The sequence below is a fragment of the Colossoma macropomum genome, unplaced genomic scaffold (assembly GCF_904425465.1).
Source record: "Colossoma macropomum unplaced genomic scaffold, Colossoma_macropomum, whole genome shotgun sequence".
In the NCBI taxonomy this organism is placed as follows: domain Eukaryota; kingdom Metazoa; phylum Chordata; class Actinopteri; order Characiformes; family Serrasalmidae; genus Colossoma; species Colossoma macropomum.
In genome coordinates this window covers 20,240,546-20,258,465 of record NW_023494794.1, presented here as the reverse complement: position 1 = coordinate 20,258,465, position 17,920 = coordinate 20,240,546, and the positions used below count along the sequence as shown (strand labels likewise).

Here is a 17,920-nt window from a genome sequence, read left to right as displayed (position 1 = left end):
TCTCCGCCGGACATTAGAATGTGATGGGAAGTCTGATTCAGTTTGCATGAATCGATTCATTCGAACAGAAGAACCGAGTACGGTTAAATAATTCACGTTTGCTCTTAAAGAGATTTATTTAGAGCACCTTAATTCTTAACATCTCCACACACAGTCTAAAGAGTGGATCAGACACAGCAGTGCTGCTGGAGTTTTTAAACACTGTGTCCACTCACTGTCCACTCTATTAGACAATCCTACCTTGTCAGTCCACCTTGTAGATGTAAAGTCAGAGACAGTAGCTCATCTGCTGCTGCACAGTTTGTGTTGGTCATCCTCCAGTCCTTCATTAGTGGCCACAGGACGCTGTTGGCTAAATATTTTTGGTTGATGGACTATTCTCAGTCCAGCAGCGAAACTGAGGTGTTTAAAAACTCCAGCAGCACTGCAGTGTCTGATCCACTCGCACCAGCACAACACACACTAACACATCACCACCAGCACTGCCCTGCTGAGAATGATCCACCACCCAAATAATACCTGCTCTGGTGGTCATGTGGGGGTCCTGACCACTGAAGAACTCAGTACGCAGAGAAACAGATGGACTACAGTCTGTAATTGTAGAACTACAAAGTGCACCTATACAGTAAGCGGAGCTGATAAAATGAACACTGAGTGTAGAAACGAGGGCTTGGTTTTAATGTAATGGCTGATGTAGGTTCGAGTCACTTGTACTTGTGAATCGGTTCGAAAGGAACCGATTCAAAAGGATGATTCATTCATCGCTGGGAAGCAACTGGTGCTTCCCTGCTTCTTCCAAGTCCGGGCTTTGAGGCTCGGAGCGCCAACATAAGGCCGGTTCATCGCCCGGGAGTCTTATCTGGGCTTAGCGGCGTGAAATGAACCAGTAAAATCATCGCTAATAAGACTTGAGGAGTATTTGAAGGAGAGCTCGGACGCGTCTTCTTCTGGAACGGGTGAGGTAAAAGCGTTTAAAGCGTGTTTACTGAGACGAGCTTTGACCAAGCAGCTAACCAGCTAACGGAGTGAGAGGACAACATTAGCATGTGCGCTGATAGCGGACTGTGAACTGCATGTGTGTCTTTTTAAACTGACGACTCTCTGGCGTTGAGTGGGCTCTTCGCTGCTCACAGGGTCGTTACTGAGCGGTTCAGTCACGCTCAGGCGATGTTCTCCACTTGTTGCATCCAACAGGGACGTTTACTCAGTTAACAGATCGAGGCTTCTGTCAGTTTATCAGTGTGAGCGCTGTCTGTCTGCTGAATGCATTACAGACGGCTTTATCAGCGGTCTAGTGTCGAAAAATGAGGTTGTCATATAAAAGCTGTCAGTTTTCTGTCGTGTTTATTAGCTGGTTATGACACCAGCTGGCTGTTGTTTATTACCTTCGCCTCATAGAATTCCACTGAAAATGTTTCATTCCTGTTGTTTTCCTGTCTGTGGTCAGTCTCAGTCGTAGCCGCAGTTTGTCTTGGAACAATATATGTTAAATGATACCAAACATAACGGTGCAGCTTCCCTAAAGTCAGCTTTTGTGCCTTTCTAGGGCTGGGCAATATGTCGATATGTGTAGCTATCGTGATAAAGTATGTCCCAATACAATACAATACAATACAATACAATATGCTGTTCTGAACATATTGTGGATTCCGTCAGTACTTGTAGAGCACTGACCACCCGCCTGTTGAACTGGATTTAGTGGCACACAGTATGTCAAATATAAAATAGAAATCATTGTTTTCACAGTTTTTGATAGACTTTTATTTTAAATGTAGCACTACTGTTTTTTTTCACTTCCAACTGATCACATGTCTGAAAAATGAAATATTTTCCCATTTTGGGTATTGTATAAAATTCTTAAAGTATCGCGATGTTATGTTTTAGCCATATCGCCCACCTCTATACCTTCCCATATGAAACTCTGATATATAGCCATATATATGCATCATATCATAAAGGGTCAAGCATATGTTTTACAACATGCACATATATGTAAATATCAAATACTGGGCATATATTTTAATATATGGATCATATCATTGTTATTATATTATTCCTTTTGCTTTCCTATCTGTGGACAGTCTCAGGCTTGGCTGCAGTTTGTCTTGGGCCAATGTATGTTAAATGATACCAAACATAACAGTGCAGCTTCCCAGTACTCAGCTTTTGTACCTTCCTAGGGCTGGGCAATATGTCGATATGTATCGCTATTGTGATGAATTATGTCCCAATACATTACAATATGCTTTTCTTTAAATATTGTGGATACCGTCAGTACTTGTAGAGCACTTGAAGATTTCTTGAAGTATCGCAATATTATGTGTTTTGCCATATCGCCCTTCTCTGTATCTTACTATACAAAAATCTAATATATGTCCATATATGCACATTACATCATAAAGGGTCAGGCATATATTTCAAAGCATGCACATATATATACATATATATATATATATATATATATATATATATACATATATATGTGTGTGTGTGTATGTGTGTGTGTGTGTATTGTAGGATATGTATTACGCATGTATGTTGATATATGTTGATATATGGCTGAAATATATGTCCCTTATTTGAAAACGGCCAAATTCAAATAAGTTGGATATCAGGGAAATCCATATATGCTAATATGTGTCATATATTTGAAATCCATATGTTGCCATATTTCAGAATTACATATTTGTTGCGATGTTGCTGAAGCTGATCTCTATTTAATGGGAGCAGTTCAGTGAGGTGAACAGCTGAAGCAAGATTCATGTTTCTGTGTGGATTGTAATCTGCTTTTAAATGCTTTTCAGGATCCTTGGAGGAAGCAGATCCAGCAGATCCTAATACTGGGAACAGAGTCCATAGGTAAGCCTTCATATGCTCTAATCCGCCATTGACCAGTGTTTGGATACGGATTAAGCCTGGCGTTACAATGTCTGCGAAGACGTTTCTTGTCTGAGGGCTAATCAGTGTCTAAACAGTGTGCAAGATATTTATCTTGTCTTTTATACTCGTCGTGTACTGCGCTGCCTGCTGAATGTATGCCATGAGAGTCAGTTTGCTTTTTCAGAGAGAAGGAAGGGGAAAGTGAACTTCCTCAGATTTTATTTTTGGCCTTCTTCCCATTGTTCACTTAAAGACCCATGAAGTTTGTTTTGGTACTGATTTTCCTGGCTTTTCCATTTATGGGAAGCATGACTAGTCAGCTGTTAAATAGGGAACAAAATCTGGCAAGACCTGAAATTACTTGGTCTAGAACATTGGTTCTCAAACCAGTCCTCAGGGACCCCCAGATAGTTCACATATTTTGCTTCATCCCAGCTCCCAGCATATAGGGATGTGGACTGTCTGGGGGTCCCAAAAGTCTTGTTTGAGAACAACTTGAAAGAGATCTCCCACTTGGAAGTGGGACTGACTTTGCCATTTTTACTTGGTTGTCAGTGAGAAACTTGTCTAGGCGTTTTGTAGTAACCCTGAAGTTCTGATTACTCTCTAAATATATTCATGTCATTTTCACATCAGTGTTCTGACCTGTGGTCGTCTTTACTGTTTTCAGTGACCATTTGGAATGCTATTGTCAATGCATGCTGCTTGCTCCTGAACCCCAATGTCATCCTGCATGATCCTCATTCTCCACCCATCTCTACTCGCTGCATGCCTTCCGTTTAGGCCTGACTAAGGCTCTCTTGTTCATTCTGTCCTTCATTAACATCACTATGGGCAAAGATGGAGCTAAAAGTAACCCCCATAATCTCTCCTCCAAGAAAGGCTCTCCTTCCAACAAACGTCGCAGTGGACCTGGTTCTCCGTCCAGATCCGGTTCCATTCCTGATCCGGCTAGGGAAGTGGAGCGGCTCCGGGCTGCTCTGGAGGTGGAGCGCAGCCGGAACCAAAAGGCACGCCGACGCTTCTCTCTGGAGCTCCGGCGGCAGCGAGACGAGGCAAGAGAGGGCCGTGAACGAGCACTGAGGGAGCTTACCTCCAGGCACGAGCAGCAGAAGGCTCTGGAGCTGCTGCAGCAGCGCAAGGCCCTGGGCCGGGAGCGTGCTGTGGAGATCCGTCGCCTGCTGGGCCGTCAGGGCAGCGAGCGACGGTGCTCCGACTGCGCCAGTCTCAGGCAGGCTGGAGAGCTGCGCTGCAGGCTAGCCGATGAAATTGTTGGCATCGTGAAACCTACGAACCGTGCGAAAGCAGGCAAGAACTGGGAAAGGAACAACCTGGGGTGCAAGGGGAACGGTGCCATCTACCATAAGCTGGAGGAGCTGCTGAAGACGCTGCATGGGGAAGCGGAAGGGGAGCAGGCTGTGCTTCTTCAGCGCCTCCAGCAAGAAGTGAAACTGGAGAAGAGCTACTTCTTATGCCACTTGCTAGAGGTGCATGGACAACCTGCGGAAGAGGAAGGGGAGGCCAAAGGTCAGAAAGGGCACTTGGTCAGACTGTCCAGGACCAGGTCAAAAAGCTGCGTGCAGTTGCAGAGCAGCTGTCAGAAACGTCCTGAATCACCCAGCAAGAGAAAACCATCTGTCGCCCGTTCCCGTTCACTGTCGCAGCAAATTCAGCGTGCATCCCCATTGCCTATGAAAACGAATAAGCAGGGCTTATGGAGCTCATCTGAGAGGAAGCATTCTGAGCAAACATCTTGCAGCTCTTCACCAGTAGAAGAAAAGGCCAGCAAAAGAGAGCTTTCAGGAATCATACCCAACCCGAATTCACCTGATGTCGGTTGGGACCTCCAGAGTTCCAGCCCATCTCTGGAGAAGTCGTCTCCCTCCAGATGTTCAGAGGACAATATGGAAGACTCGGTAAGTGAGCACAGCGTTGGTGTTTTGTGGGTTTGCCTGCTTTTTGGGATGGCTGGTTACCTAGCAACAGGAGTGCATCTCGCTCTGAGGTGCTGTGTATGTGTGGGTGATCGCTTGGAACCGAGTGACTGTTTTTGTTTGTGTGCTTTGAGAAATCTGACACATCTGAGCATCGCTGAACTCCTTTTGTAATTTGAAATTCATACACCTGCAACAAAGATAAAACAAACAGCCCACACCTGTATTCCATTTTGAGGGGTCAGTGGGTGAAACGGAGAGTTTGTGAGACTCTCTCTCTCTCTCTCTCTCTCTCTCTCTCTCTCTCTAAGCTGGCATTAGTTACTAATGGTAGGTAATATATTTGATTCTCAAATGCAGTTCTCTCTTGAAAGGCTCTATACACAAAACAGTAATCAGATTTTTGTATGGACTCCATCCCTTCCTGCTGAATAAACTCATGCGCAGCCAGAAACATTATAAAATAGAGTACTTTGTCGCAGCCTGACTCGGAGGAGGAATGAAAACGCAGGATCTCACTGATGTCGTCACTGTTTGGTCACAAATTGCATGTACAGTGTGGTCCAAAGGTCTGAGACCACTAATGAAAAATGCTTCTATTTTGTATTCTGTTTTCATTTATTACAAAAATTTTTATTACAATTCTATTATAAGCATAATAGTTTGAATGAGAAATAGAATCTTTGAAATTAACATTTCATTTCATGATTTCTTAGTATTTAGTTGTCCCCTTTTTGCTTAAATGAAAGTGTACATTCCAGCTGGTGTGGATTCTAAATGTCTGTGCAAAAGCCTCTAAACAGTAGATCTAATCGACCTGAGAGTCCACTGAACGTGAGCCTCAATGGAAAGAATAAGACTAAAAAAATTTTTTTTTACAAAGGCCTGAACATGGTCAGTGTTACAAATTTACTTAAATTTGAGTAGTGACCTAGAATTAGTACAGAATCCTGAATATTTAGTCTTCATTCTACATTTTATTTACTTTTATTATTATTATTATTATTTTTTTTTTTAATTTTTTAACATTTTCAAAATTCTGAAACATTGTTTATTTTCAAGTTTAAATGAAGAAAATCTCAGATTTTCAGTGAGGTCTCAGGCTTTTGGACCCCACCATATATGAAGGAAAAAGGCCCAAAACCATAGTAAATTTACCCAATGTAAAAATGTGTTTGATAACCAACTTTGAGTAATCGAGTAATATTTGTAGTTAGGCTTTTAGTTTAAATACTTATTGAAGGCTTAACTGAAAAGATGCAGCTTACAACAAGTTCCTGAATGTCTGTTAGAAGTTTAAAGTGTCCATATATATCTAGTCCACTATAACTAATATGAAAACGAGCCTGAGTAAGTCTAGGTACAGCAACGTTAGCTTGGGCTAATCATAATACAGAAAATCGCATTAAAGCGCTAATGAAAATTAGCATTAGCATGGTGTTATTAGGTGTTATTTAGATAAGTACGTTAAACACTGCTACATGTGCACTTGTTCACAATTATATGACATAAGCTTTAGGCTACATTCGAATTCAGTTAAGCTAATGCTACTTGTAATAAAACAGGAGCAAATCAGAACATAGAAATGTTTCATAATCACATTGTGAGGTCCCCAAGATTCCCAGCTCCACTGCTCAGCTCTTGTGAGCTCTTGTGCTTAAAAACAGGAATGCCTGACGTCGCGCGAGTCAGACCTGCTGAGTCATTAGCCCCTCACTGACCTTATCAACAGTGAAGGAGCAGGTCATCACTGCATTATTACTAAAGGAAGTGCCGCCTGGACAGATGTGTCAGCAACACGGCCTTGCTGCTGTCTTTCATCAGAACGGCAGGATGCAGCCGTTATCTTTTAGTATTTGTCACATCAATTTCTGCTCCCTTTTTATCTTTTTTCTTTTTCATTCTTTTTTTAATAGCTAACTATGAAGCTAGAAGGATGTGCACTTGAGGTTTGAGGAGCAGATCATTGATATTTTATTCCATTGTCCGAGATGTATGAGAGGGACAGAGCATCTGCTGTTCTAGCTCTCTGCTAGTCTAGTGAATAATTGAACACTGCTACAGCATGCAGGCCAAAGAATAACAACCCACTCTATTGTTCTGGACTAGACCTTGCCAGCGTGTCCCTAGTTCAGCCCAAGTCATACTTTTTGTGACTTGAAAAAAAGGAAAGATGTGCCTCTGGTTTATAGTGTTGTTCTTTGAAGGGAGATGAGGAATGTTAGCGTTGTTTAGCACCAGCTGAGACCAGTTATTTTTCTTCCTTTTCTTGTGATAGAGAAGTCCCAGTTGTCATGAGTTCCATGGAGATGAATTTGGTTAGGGCTGCACTGTTGTAGGAAAATGACAATATTGATGTGTTTCTTAATGTGATTTGTAAAAATGTTTTGTGGCAGAAGCAACAGCACAAACTAGCAGTTGATTTAAAGCTGTTTTGTCTGGTATTTCTGCAATGATTTTGTTTATTTGGGATTTTAAATTATGGTTGGTTTTCTTATGTAGAAAGCAGTTTGTTTATCCTTTTTTATTCATGGTCATTCTAAAACTGTAACAGTGAATTTTAGAAACTTGTAGAAATATAATTTGAAATATATTTTTTTTTACAAAGGCCTGAACATGGTCAGTGTTATAAATTTACTTAAATTCGAGTAGTGACCTAGAATTAGTACAGAATCCTGAATATTTAGTCTTCATTCTAAATTTTATTTACTTTCATTTTTAAAAATTTGTGGCCATTTCCATATGTTAATGCTTATTTGCAAAGATTGGTTACAGTTGCAAAATATATATACGATTCTTGACATAGTTATATATATATATATATATATATATGTATACATACATATATCATCTAAACCGCTTATCCTTCTGGGTCGCGGTGGGGTGCTGGAGCTTATCCCAGCTGTCATTGGGCGGAAGGCAGGATACACCCTGGACAGGTCGCCAGTCCATCGCAGGGCTATATATATATATATATATATATATATATATATATATATATATATAATTATCTTTGTCGGAACGAAACCTTGTATCTCCAAAATGGTAAGGAGAAAGAAAAACCATACTGTATTTTCAATGTAAGTCAATGGAACCAGACATCTTTCTGGGTAATTCTGAGCCATTTGTTTTCGTCCATTTATCATGATTTTTAAACACAATGTATGTCATGTCAATGACTTATTTTACTTCACTGTACAGTTTGTGGTGGCTATAAGCAATGCAGTGAATTTCCATCTCGATTTGTGTTCAGATTGGATTTGATTTGTCAGAGCAGTAGTATCGGATCGGTGCTCAGTATCGGCCAGTGCCCTCACTTCAGAATCTGTAACTGAAAAAGTTGGACCGGTGCTTCCCTAATTTTGAAATAACTGAAGTCGGCATATTAAAAGTGGGAATCACGACCTCGGTTGTAAGCCCAGAAAACACAATTCTCATTATGTCAAGAATCGTGCAGCCCTAGATTTAGTGCAGTTGTCCTGAGAGACATATGCCGGTTGTGAACACCAGGTGTGAACAACAACAACGACGACATTTATTTGCATAGTGCTTTTTACAACTAGTGTTGTCTCAAAGCAGCTTTACAGAAAAGCAGTTTAGGGAGGATCAAAAGAATAAAAAAGAAAATAAGAGAAAATAAAAAGAGTCCATGTATAGACGTAAGAAGGAAGACGTGTGAAGGAAGGAGGCAGTAAATTCCACCTCGACGGTGACTCCCTGAGTGGAGCGGCTGCAGGGTTTTCTTTCTCCAGGCGGGATATTTCACCTGGACGCTCAGACAATTCAATAAAACAGTTGTCCTTATTCTTAATAACGATTAGGCCAAAGGTAAGCATTATAAGATCACATGCTGTACCAGATTTTGCTGCTTTCCCTCCAGCAAATCCTGCTAATCAAATGATCACTGTATTACTGGCCAGAACTGAGGAAAAGCGTCTCATGTTAATTCTTTTGTGGGGGGTAAAAAAAAGCCTAATTCAGTCGTGACTGTACAGCAGTTTATTGTAATCTCTTCTTGCCCCTCAAGCAATGTACCACTTTGTATTTATGAGTATTTGGCTTTAATGCTGTCAGGCTCTCTCTCTCTCTCTCTCTCTCTCTCTCTCTCTCTCTCTCTTTGTTTCTCCACTTTCAGGACGGCTCCCATGCTGTGGTGATGGATTGAGTTTTTCATTACCATTTTAATGAAGAGAGAACAACAGACGTGTTAAATGGTTTCATTTAGGCCCGGCACACAGGGAGAGAGCGAAAACAGTGCTTTGTGCTGAAATGTCACTGCAAATAATTTCTAAATGTTATGGTTTACACACAGCTAACGACTGAGTCTTGTGATACAGATAATGAAGGCTTTGTAATAGAAGGCAGCTGTTTGCGTCGTTTGTTGTGGAACTGAAATGAAGTTCTCACCTAATTAAGTCGTATCACCTAAAACACCTTTAATGAACATCGTGATCGGTTCACTTGTTGCTGTCTGTGATTTATCGGATCGTGTGCCGTGTTACAGAGCGTTTCATCATGTGCCCCCAGCCCTGCTAGCACGCTCACATCAGAGCAAACACAGCCTGACCATGTGTAACCATTTGCTCCAGCTGCGGTCAGTGTGCTATATTTGGCAGGTCTTTGTTTTTGTTGGTGCTATTTCTGGTGTTTTTGTGTGTGTGGGGGGTTTAGCTCTCAGGATGTGTAGTGGAGATGTTGCTGGATAGGCATTGAGGTGAGGTCAGAGCTGCAGTGTTGCATGGAATCATCTCTGGTCCTCTTCTTTCTTGTTTCGGTCTTCCTTTTTTACACCTTCAGTTATGAAGGTAGGCGGATATAAATATTTTCGTTGGCCACTTAGTCCACTAAGCCAATGAATCTTGTGCCTGAAATTAAGAATTTGCAGAATGATAAAAGCACAGCACTAGAAAACAATCAGTGCTTTAAAAAGTTAATATTTAACAATATTTAATATATTTAATAAGTATATCGCTGCTGTTAATGTAAGTCAATGGAACCAGACTCTTTTCCAAGTCATTTTGGGCTGTTTCTTGGCAACAAGATCATTAACGTCCTCGGTAGGACTGTCCTATGAAGACTCCTCTTTAGTAGCCTATTGGTCACACAAATGGACCAGTCCTAACGAGGCTGTGTGGTGACGTCACCAGAGTGGCGCGAAACTCGTGAGGGAGCTGGTGAGAGATAATGGAGCCCGCTGCATTGTGTTTGTTGCTTTTTCGTTTCTTTACTGAAATGGAGGAGATGATCTTATGTAGTGCGATAAACTACACATTTACAAATACTTCTAAATAAAATACGAGATATGGACGAACGCTTTAAATCATCAGTGATCTTATAAGGTAACAAAGACGAATTCAAGTACATGAACAACTTACATTTTAAAACAAACTCCACTCCAGTGGCTTTGTTTTCCATCATATTCGTGGTGCTGTTTTTTTTCCTTCGCATTGTTTGTGTGCAGAGAACTGTGGGTAACCGAAAGCCTGGAAGGATACGTCTGATGCATCCTTGAAATCACTCTGAACGTAGGCTGTATATGAAGGATCCTTCACTTTGGAACGGTCTGCTACGACGTAGCGGCCGAGAAATGCAGCCTGCCTCGGCTGCAGCCTAGACTTTGGAACGCAGCTTATAACTTACTCATGGCCTCTCTGGACTTCCGTAGGCAACAGGCATTTTCAAATTATCTAAAAAACAGAAAAGCTACAAAAAAGGAGATATGAGGTTTTGTTCCAACAGCAGCCATATTTAATGAATCAAGCTATGATGTGTGATAATCGCTTGTTTTTAGCTTGCATCAAAGCCTCTAGTGTATAATCTAATGCTTCTCTTATTATTATTAATCATTATTTTTGCAAAGGTATCTTGTCTGTTGTTATAAAGACCAGTTCATTGAGTTTCTCTTCACATCAAGTTATTAACTCATAAAAAATCAACAACAGAAATATATGTTGGCAGTTTTTTACTATCAGCAATATCGATAATGTTGAATAATTGTTTTAGCCTTAATCACATATGCACGTTTGCATATCGGATCTGATTACCAGCATGGCCGATAATCGGTCAACCCCTAATTCATGACGTAATTTATCCTTGTAACTGTAACATATCTTCTTATTTCTCACCACTACTTTCAAAGCAATCATGTAGACTCCCTTTGATTGTCAGATTGAGGCTATTATGGTGACAAGTGTTATGCTTCTGTGTGGATTTAGCTCAGGTCATGAGCATAAATGTGCTCTGTTTGGTCCTGACAGCCTGCTGCAGAGCTGTGATGTTAAATTGCTCTGTTATGTTGACACAGCCATGTAAGAAGGGGAATATAGTGAGAAGTTTGATCCGTGTGAGAGACGGAGAAAAGGGAGAAAGAATGTAAAAGAGACGTGGAATATGACAGTCATCACTTTTGAAAGCCAGTGAGTGAGTATGGTTGTTGAAATGTACAGTCTGATACAGTGATATTGTGAAATTTCTTTTGTTTCTTGAAATCTGTTTCAGGAGGTTCACACAAAGCCTCTTTATGTTGATATGAATCAGCTCCCACTAGTAAAAGAGTCAAAGGAGGCAGAGAAGAAGGAAGAAAAAACTGAAAACACAGTGTGCAACTTTAATATTGCATATTGCACATATAGGAACAACTATTTCAGGTCCCTAGGTTGACTTGAATTGCCTTTTAGCCTGAGTAACTCAGTTGTCTAATTTAGAAGCCCCATTAGGTTTGGCTTGTTTTCGACTTGTGTCCTAGATTCTCGTCTGTGTTATACCAGAGTGAGGCAGCCAGATGCACTTCCCTTGCATGTCTAACGCTCTGTGTGCTGGCGAGAGTTATTCAGGGTTCATTTGAAGTCTCGGTCTCTGGAGAGGTGGGTTGATGGGGGGCTTGTATATGTATCTGTGTCTTTTTATTTTGGGGAGTTGGTGGCATAACTGGGTCATCCCAGGGAAATCCCCCCTCCCTCCCCAAAACTGGTACGAGGGTGGGCTGAAAGAGTCTTCAATTATTGATTACAGTTTGAGCACAACCCAAATGACAGCCTCCTGCAGTTGGGGTGTTGTGATATGCGCATGCTAATATTTCCTTTTTTGATACAGGGTTGGAAGACAGTATGCACATATATTACAGGAATACATTTGGGTAATACATTGATGCTGGAGAAATACTTATGATAGACGTGCTCATCTGAATTACAGTGATTTCCACTGTTGTTCTAAAAAAACACCTCATGCTGCACCCAAAACAGTTAACAGTCTCTGTGTATTTAAATTTATTTGTCTAAGAAAAGCATTTGTTTGTGTTAGTTATCTGACCCTATGCTGACAATTAGACTTTGAAAAATATTTAGATATAAAATAAATAAAAGCAAAATGAACATCAGCATTTCTGTTCTACCTCTGTTTTGGCAGTGCACTGTATCATTGTGCACAATACAAAAGATATTAGTGGTGTACAGTATGATGATATTTATTGTTAATGCGATAAAGTACTTCACAATCTGCTTTTCTGAGCATATAGTGGATATTGTGTATTGTTGCACTTAGTGCTGTAGTTCTGAATTTTTATCGTCTCAGGCTTGTCTTGGACTGTAGTATTTGTGCTCTGAGTTGTCTTTTGGCTGTTGGTCTCAGCAAATGTATTTTTTGATCTCGAGTACAGCTGCCATTCATTTTTTTTTCTTTTAACTGTCACCAGTGCACACGGACTCAAACAACTCAGGGGTTAAATTGGGTTGGAGGTCACCGGTGTGGAGCTTCAGCACCTTTGGTTTTGCCTCAACGGAACACAAAGCTGTAATTTACACGTTTTCACCTCTCCTCAAGTTTGTTTGTTTTTTAATGCTGCACATTTAAGTGGTACGTCCTCCTCTGCCAACGTAAATACATATAGGTTCATTTCTGCTATTTAATGAATTGGTCAGATTCATTCAAGGCAGGCATTGGTTGGATTCATTCAGAGCGGGCATTGGTTGGATTCATTCAGGTGAGGCATTGATTGGATTCATTCAGAGCAGGCATTGGTTGGATTCATTCAGATTAGGCACTGGTTGGATTCATTCAGAGCAGGCATTGGTTGGATTCATTCAGATGAGGCATTGATTGGATTCATTCAGAGCAGGCATTGGTTGGATTCATTTAGATTAGGCATTGGTTGGATTCATTCAGATTAGGCACTGGTTGGATTCATTCAGACTAGGCATTGGTTGGATTCATTCAGATTAGGCACTGGTTGGATTCATTCAGAGCAGGCATTGGTTGGATTAATTCAGAGCAGGCATTGGTTGGATTCATTCAGAGCGGGCATTGGTTGGATTTATTCAGAGCGGGCATTGGTTGGATTCATTCAGAGCGGGCATTGGTTGGATTCATTCAGAGCAGGCATTGGTTGGATTCATTCAGAGCGGGCATTGGTTGGATTAATTCAGAGCGGGCATTGGTTGGATTCATTCAGAGCGGGGGCTGAATGCCAAGAAACTTTCAATCCATACATGCATTTGTGTTTATATGTAGAAGAAGGTATTTGTGATTTGAATTGGAGTTTTTTTGTTGGTTTTAATCTTAATTTTGACTGATTGTTTATATAAAATATTACAAAATAAACATCTCTATAATTTCTTAGAGCAAATTGCAGCCTTCAGCAGTCAGTACTGCAGACATGTTGTACAGCCCTAGTGTGCCCAAAAGCGCACTAAAAGGCTACAGCTGAATGAAAGATTATTGTTTTCCTTTCTCTTTTTGTGGAGATATGGAACATGCTGGCAGTTTGAGAACTGAACTTGGCACCTTCTCCAGTTCTGAGGTTTGCAGTATTACAGCTGCAGGCCAAGCACTATAAAATCTTTAAAATATGGGTTTTATATGTTGAGTAAAAATCCCTTTTCTAGTGGGTTTTCCACTTTTCCATATTTCCCAAATTCTGCATCAGGACTTGCAAATACATGCAGAGAACCTGTTTTTTTAAAGTGTGCTGGAAATTTTCATTACGTTACTCTAAATCAAATATTCACTTCCACTTTCTATTCAGGTAGTCAGTGATTATTCCTCTCTTTTATCTGTCACACTCTTTCTCTTGCCAGAATGCTGCCTTCATCTGATTCAGCTTTTTCTTTACTGACTCTTTTTCTTTCTTTGGCAGGCTTTCATCCTTTCTTATTGCATTTGTCCTTGAAGCGAGCATGGCTGTGCCTCTGAAGGCTTGCCGTGAAGAGCTAGAAGTTGTGCTATTGCTAGTACAACCCAGTAATCTTAACGATTAGTTTGGGAATAACATTAGTTTGGCCACTTGTCAAACCATAAACGCAAGTTGCACATTCCAGAAAACCAGTTTTAAACCAAAGATGGTGCTGTTTGAGCACTTTCAAGGTGTCTAAAGGTTACAGCTGGTCTTCCTGACTCAGCACCGACTCCTAATGTAACCACCCGGGCAATATCAAGTGATACAATTAAAGAGTCTAAGAGAAAACAAATATATTCAAAAATAAATACATTATTTTTCAAAATCTCTTGCAAAGACAGTAAGTAGGGTACATGCCAGATTTCTTATGTCTCCTGAATCCAAAAGTATGTTTTCAGCATAAATCACATATCCTCTAAAGCCATGATTTGATTCTCTACCTCGAGGTCATGAGATGTTTGTCAAAAACGTACGCTGCCTATATTGACAGAATTTTTGAGCGTGACTCATCCATAAGGTCTCCTTAAAAACCAAAGATATCATATTGCCATTGTATATAAAGCAGTAACTGGGATGAGAGGCTTCGGTAGCTGTGTAGTAGTGCTTAGCCAAGCAGCTAAAGTAGCAGCAAATATTACATGTTCATATTACATGTTCATTTTCAAACAGTGCCTATCAGCATTGTTCAGCTTATAAAGTAAGCTTTCGGATTCCTGTAGAACAGTGGAGTTAATAAAGATCTGTCAGGTCTTGCAGATTTTCCTTTACGTCTGAAAAGCCAGAATAGTTGCTTTGTCATTTATCGTCAGCAATGACATACTAGAGTCTTTTTCTGTTTTCTTTCTTTCTTTTTTTGCATTGGATTCATCTATTCAAACTTTGACAGACCTGTTCGGTAATAAACAGTATCAACAAACAGAATTTTATTGGAACTAATATTTCATCAGTTTGTAGTAGTTTGGCAGTACAGGTGTCCCAAAAAATTGACATCATTTGAAATGTGAATATCTGAGTAACTACATGGTCTAGGCAAACGAAATTAGGCAGGCTTCATGTTGAACAATGCAAGATTTATTTATCAAAATTTGAATAAGAAATTCAGAGGGATGTAGATTTTATAACCGATTTCACAAAGCTTCACAAATGTAATATCTTCCGATACTGGTGGTTGTCCAGATCCCTTTGCCCTGCACTGACAGCCTTTCTCTTTGATTTTTTGTGCCATGTCCAAATCTGCTTTCCAGTTGGTGCATTTTTATTGAATTTTCTCGAAAATGCTCGCTGCACACTCTTGTTTGACTGTGTTCGAGCATATTCTAACACACAAAATGCCTTTTCATTTCTAGTGAACGCCATTCTTCAACCTGAAAATAAAACATTAAAAATCAAACTTGGTTAGTTTTTACACATTTTGTTAAAATTTGAGATCATTTGAGGGAGAATTGGTTATTAGACTACGGAATGATGTCAATTTTTTTGGGACACCCTGTATATCATAGTACAGCTAGTTAGAGAGGTTCATGAGGTGCTTGCATCATAAAAAAGCCTTGTCAAAGCCTTAAATGGGAAACATCTATCGTGGCTCTACAAATGCAATTTACATTGAAAGAAGTCAGTCTTTCTGTTTATTCTTTCTTTTCCCTTCTTTTGTTTCTTTCTTCCCAGCATTTTTATAGCTTTGGTGTTGGCTGCCAGGTTCCAAGTGAAAGTGGTGGTTAGTGTCTTGCAGAGGGCTGCTCACAGCGCATAACCGGGTGTGTTTGCGTGGCAAGGTTTGTTTGATTCCTCATTGATGCCACGCTCTGGTGAACAACCCATAATTTAACTTCTGCTTGAGTGGAAGCAGTGGAATGCTCTGCAAGGAATTGCAGCGAGAGTAGCTTCTCTTTTTTCATCCTCCTTTTCCCTCTGAAAACTTGATGATTATTTTTCTTTTGCTTTGAATTCTGGTGATCCCCCCAAATGAAAATCCTTGGCTGAAGCCGAAGAGTATGTGGGCTACAGAATGTGCTCATGAAGTCCAGCATCCTTGTCTGCGGAGGTCATTCAAGACAACGAATTCTTATTTTTTTAAGTTAAACTTTGAACTTCTGCACTGTCATTTGTTATTTTTTTTTTTTTGTCATTTCAAAAACTGAGGCTACATATGGTTTTGGTGTGCTTGTAGGAACTTTATGCTTCTGTTGTTTTGCTGTATTCTGTATATTAAGCAGGACGTTGCATATGGAGCTAGAAAAGTGAGCATCTTGAGCACTGTGCCTTTCTTGGTGCTCTGTATGAACAGAGATTATAAATAGTTTGTCTAAAATCTGTTGTAGAAACTGTGAAACTATTCCACACTGTTGATCTGCTGCTGCACAAACTGTTCGAATGCATCTGTACTGAACAGCTCAGGAGAGTGAAGGAAATAAATTGTGTTTTTAATCATTATTTCATTCATGATTTGTTAAGTGTAGTCCTACTTAATCTTTCAGGTTGGCTCAAATTTCTTGCCTTTTTCTCTTTCGGACAATAACATAAAAGTGCCCCTTTCGACCATTTTGGCCAAAGTCTTTAGGTAGCCAAAAATTCTGTGCTTCCTTACTGAATTCTGTTTTTTATGTTACCCTTTGACCAAACTTTGCCGCTCACATTGAAAATTTACATAGTATGCAAGATTAACTCATGACAGGCAGACAGTGATTTGGGACGTTTTGGTTTTTCAAGCTTTTTTTCAAGCACTTCTTCTTTGTCCATCCAAGCAGGTGTTCATCTGCTTTTCTCTTTCTTTCCCTCTACTCATCCTTCCCTCACCCACTTGCTCTTCGTCTTATAGGATGTCATGGTCTGCTGCTCTTAATGCCATCGAGGCTTAGGTGCAGATAAGAGAGGAACCCCTCTCGAGTGCTCAGGAAAGAATCCCCTTCATCCAGGTAGCAGTCGTCTCAGTTGCCCTCTCCTCAGCCGGAGGGCTGGCCTCTTCCATTAGATCTGCTCTAAATGCTAAACACGTTATGGGCCTGCTACTCAGTTTGAGGGTCCTGACAGGGAGAGAGCCACTGCTGTGAATATGATTTCTGCACCGTTTATCCACTTCAGTCTCCCCTTCTTGAGGGACGTAGGCTTTTTCATATAATGGAAACAAATGTGAATTGTATATGGGAAGTGAATGGACGTGTCCAGCTAGCTGCACAGCTGTTTTTCCACCTTTTTCTGCTGTGAGTGGAGCTCAGATGTTTTGCTCCTTGGATTGGGTAATATGTCTCCTGTTTGTTGCTCGGTGTTGCTTAAATGATCCATTAACTTGTAGAAGCAGTTACTTGCTTATTGACCTCGAGAAAGCACATTGAGGAAGATGTAGTTTGGTTGTGTTTATTTGAATTAATTGCATTAACAGTCACATGTCCTTCAAGAATGATTAATAAATGAATGCTGGGCTTACTGGAGGTCAGTGGTAGACAGATGTTCATGCTGATGATTGAAGACTGAGGGCATATGAATGACTGCTGACCAAGTGACCAGGTCCATGGCCTTATATAGAGTTAGCAGATCATGTTATTGATTGCACGTATGATGGTAATGCGTTATATGATAACTGTGAAGTGCCAAATCTGCTTCAAGGAATATATACTACTTTATTATTATTATTATTATTTTAATCCCTTTTTAACACTTATGTGGGTTTACGCACCAAAAACAGTCATCAATAGTTTCTACATGACCATTTTTGAACCAAACAGGCTGGATTGTTACTGTGCCCTTTAAACTGTTATGTATGAAAATGTCCTCCATTCTGATTGGCTGTCCTGTATTGTGCCTCATTAAAAAAAGTGCTGAAACACTCCTTATAATGTCAGTATGAATGGGCAGGGCCAAACTGCTCTGTGCTCAATAAATAAATATTTGTAAACTTTGTAACTTACCCCAGTTCAATATGATTTTTTTTTTGGGGACAGCA

At 40.3% G+C, this 17,920-nt stretch overlaps 1 protein-coding gene across 1 annotated transcript in view; it reads left to right on the top strand.

Moving 5' to 3' along the window:
- The first annotated feature begins 802 nt into the window (after nt 1-802).
- The window catches only part of LOC118814759 (peripheral-type benzodiazepine receptor-associated protein 1), a 172,954-nt gene continuing 155,836 nt past the window's right edge, over nt 803-17,920 (top strand). The window contains exons 1-3 of the mRNA XM_036580515.1: nt 803-961; nt 2,805-2,859; nt 3,551-4,796. Coding sequence (XP_036436408.1) covers nt 3,711-4,796 — 1,086 coding nt within the window. The 5' untranslated portion in view covers nt 803-961; nt 2,805-2,859; nt 3,551-3,710. The remainder of the gene's footprint in view (nt 962-2,804; nt 2,860-3,550; nt 4,797-17,920) is intronic.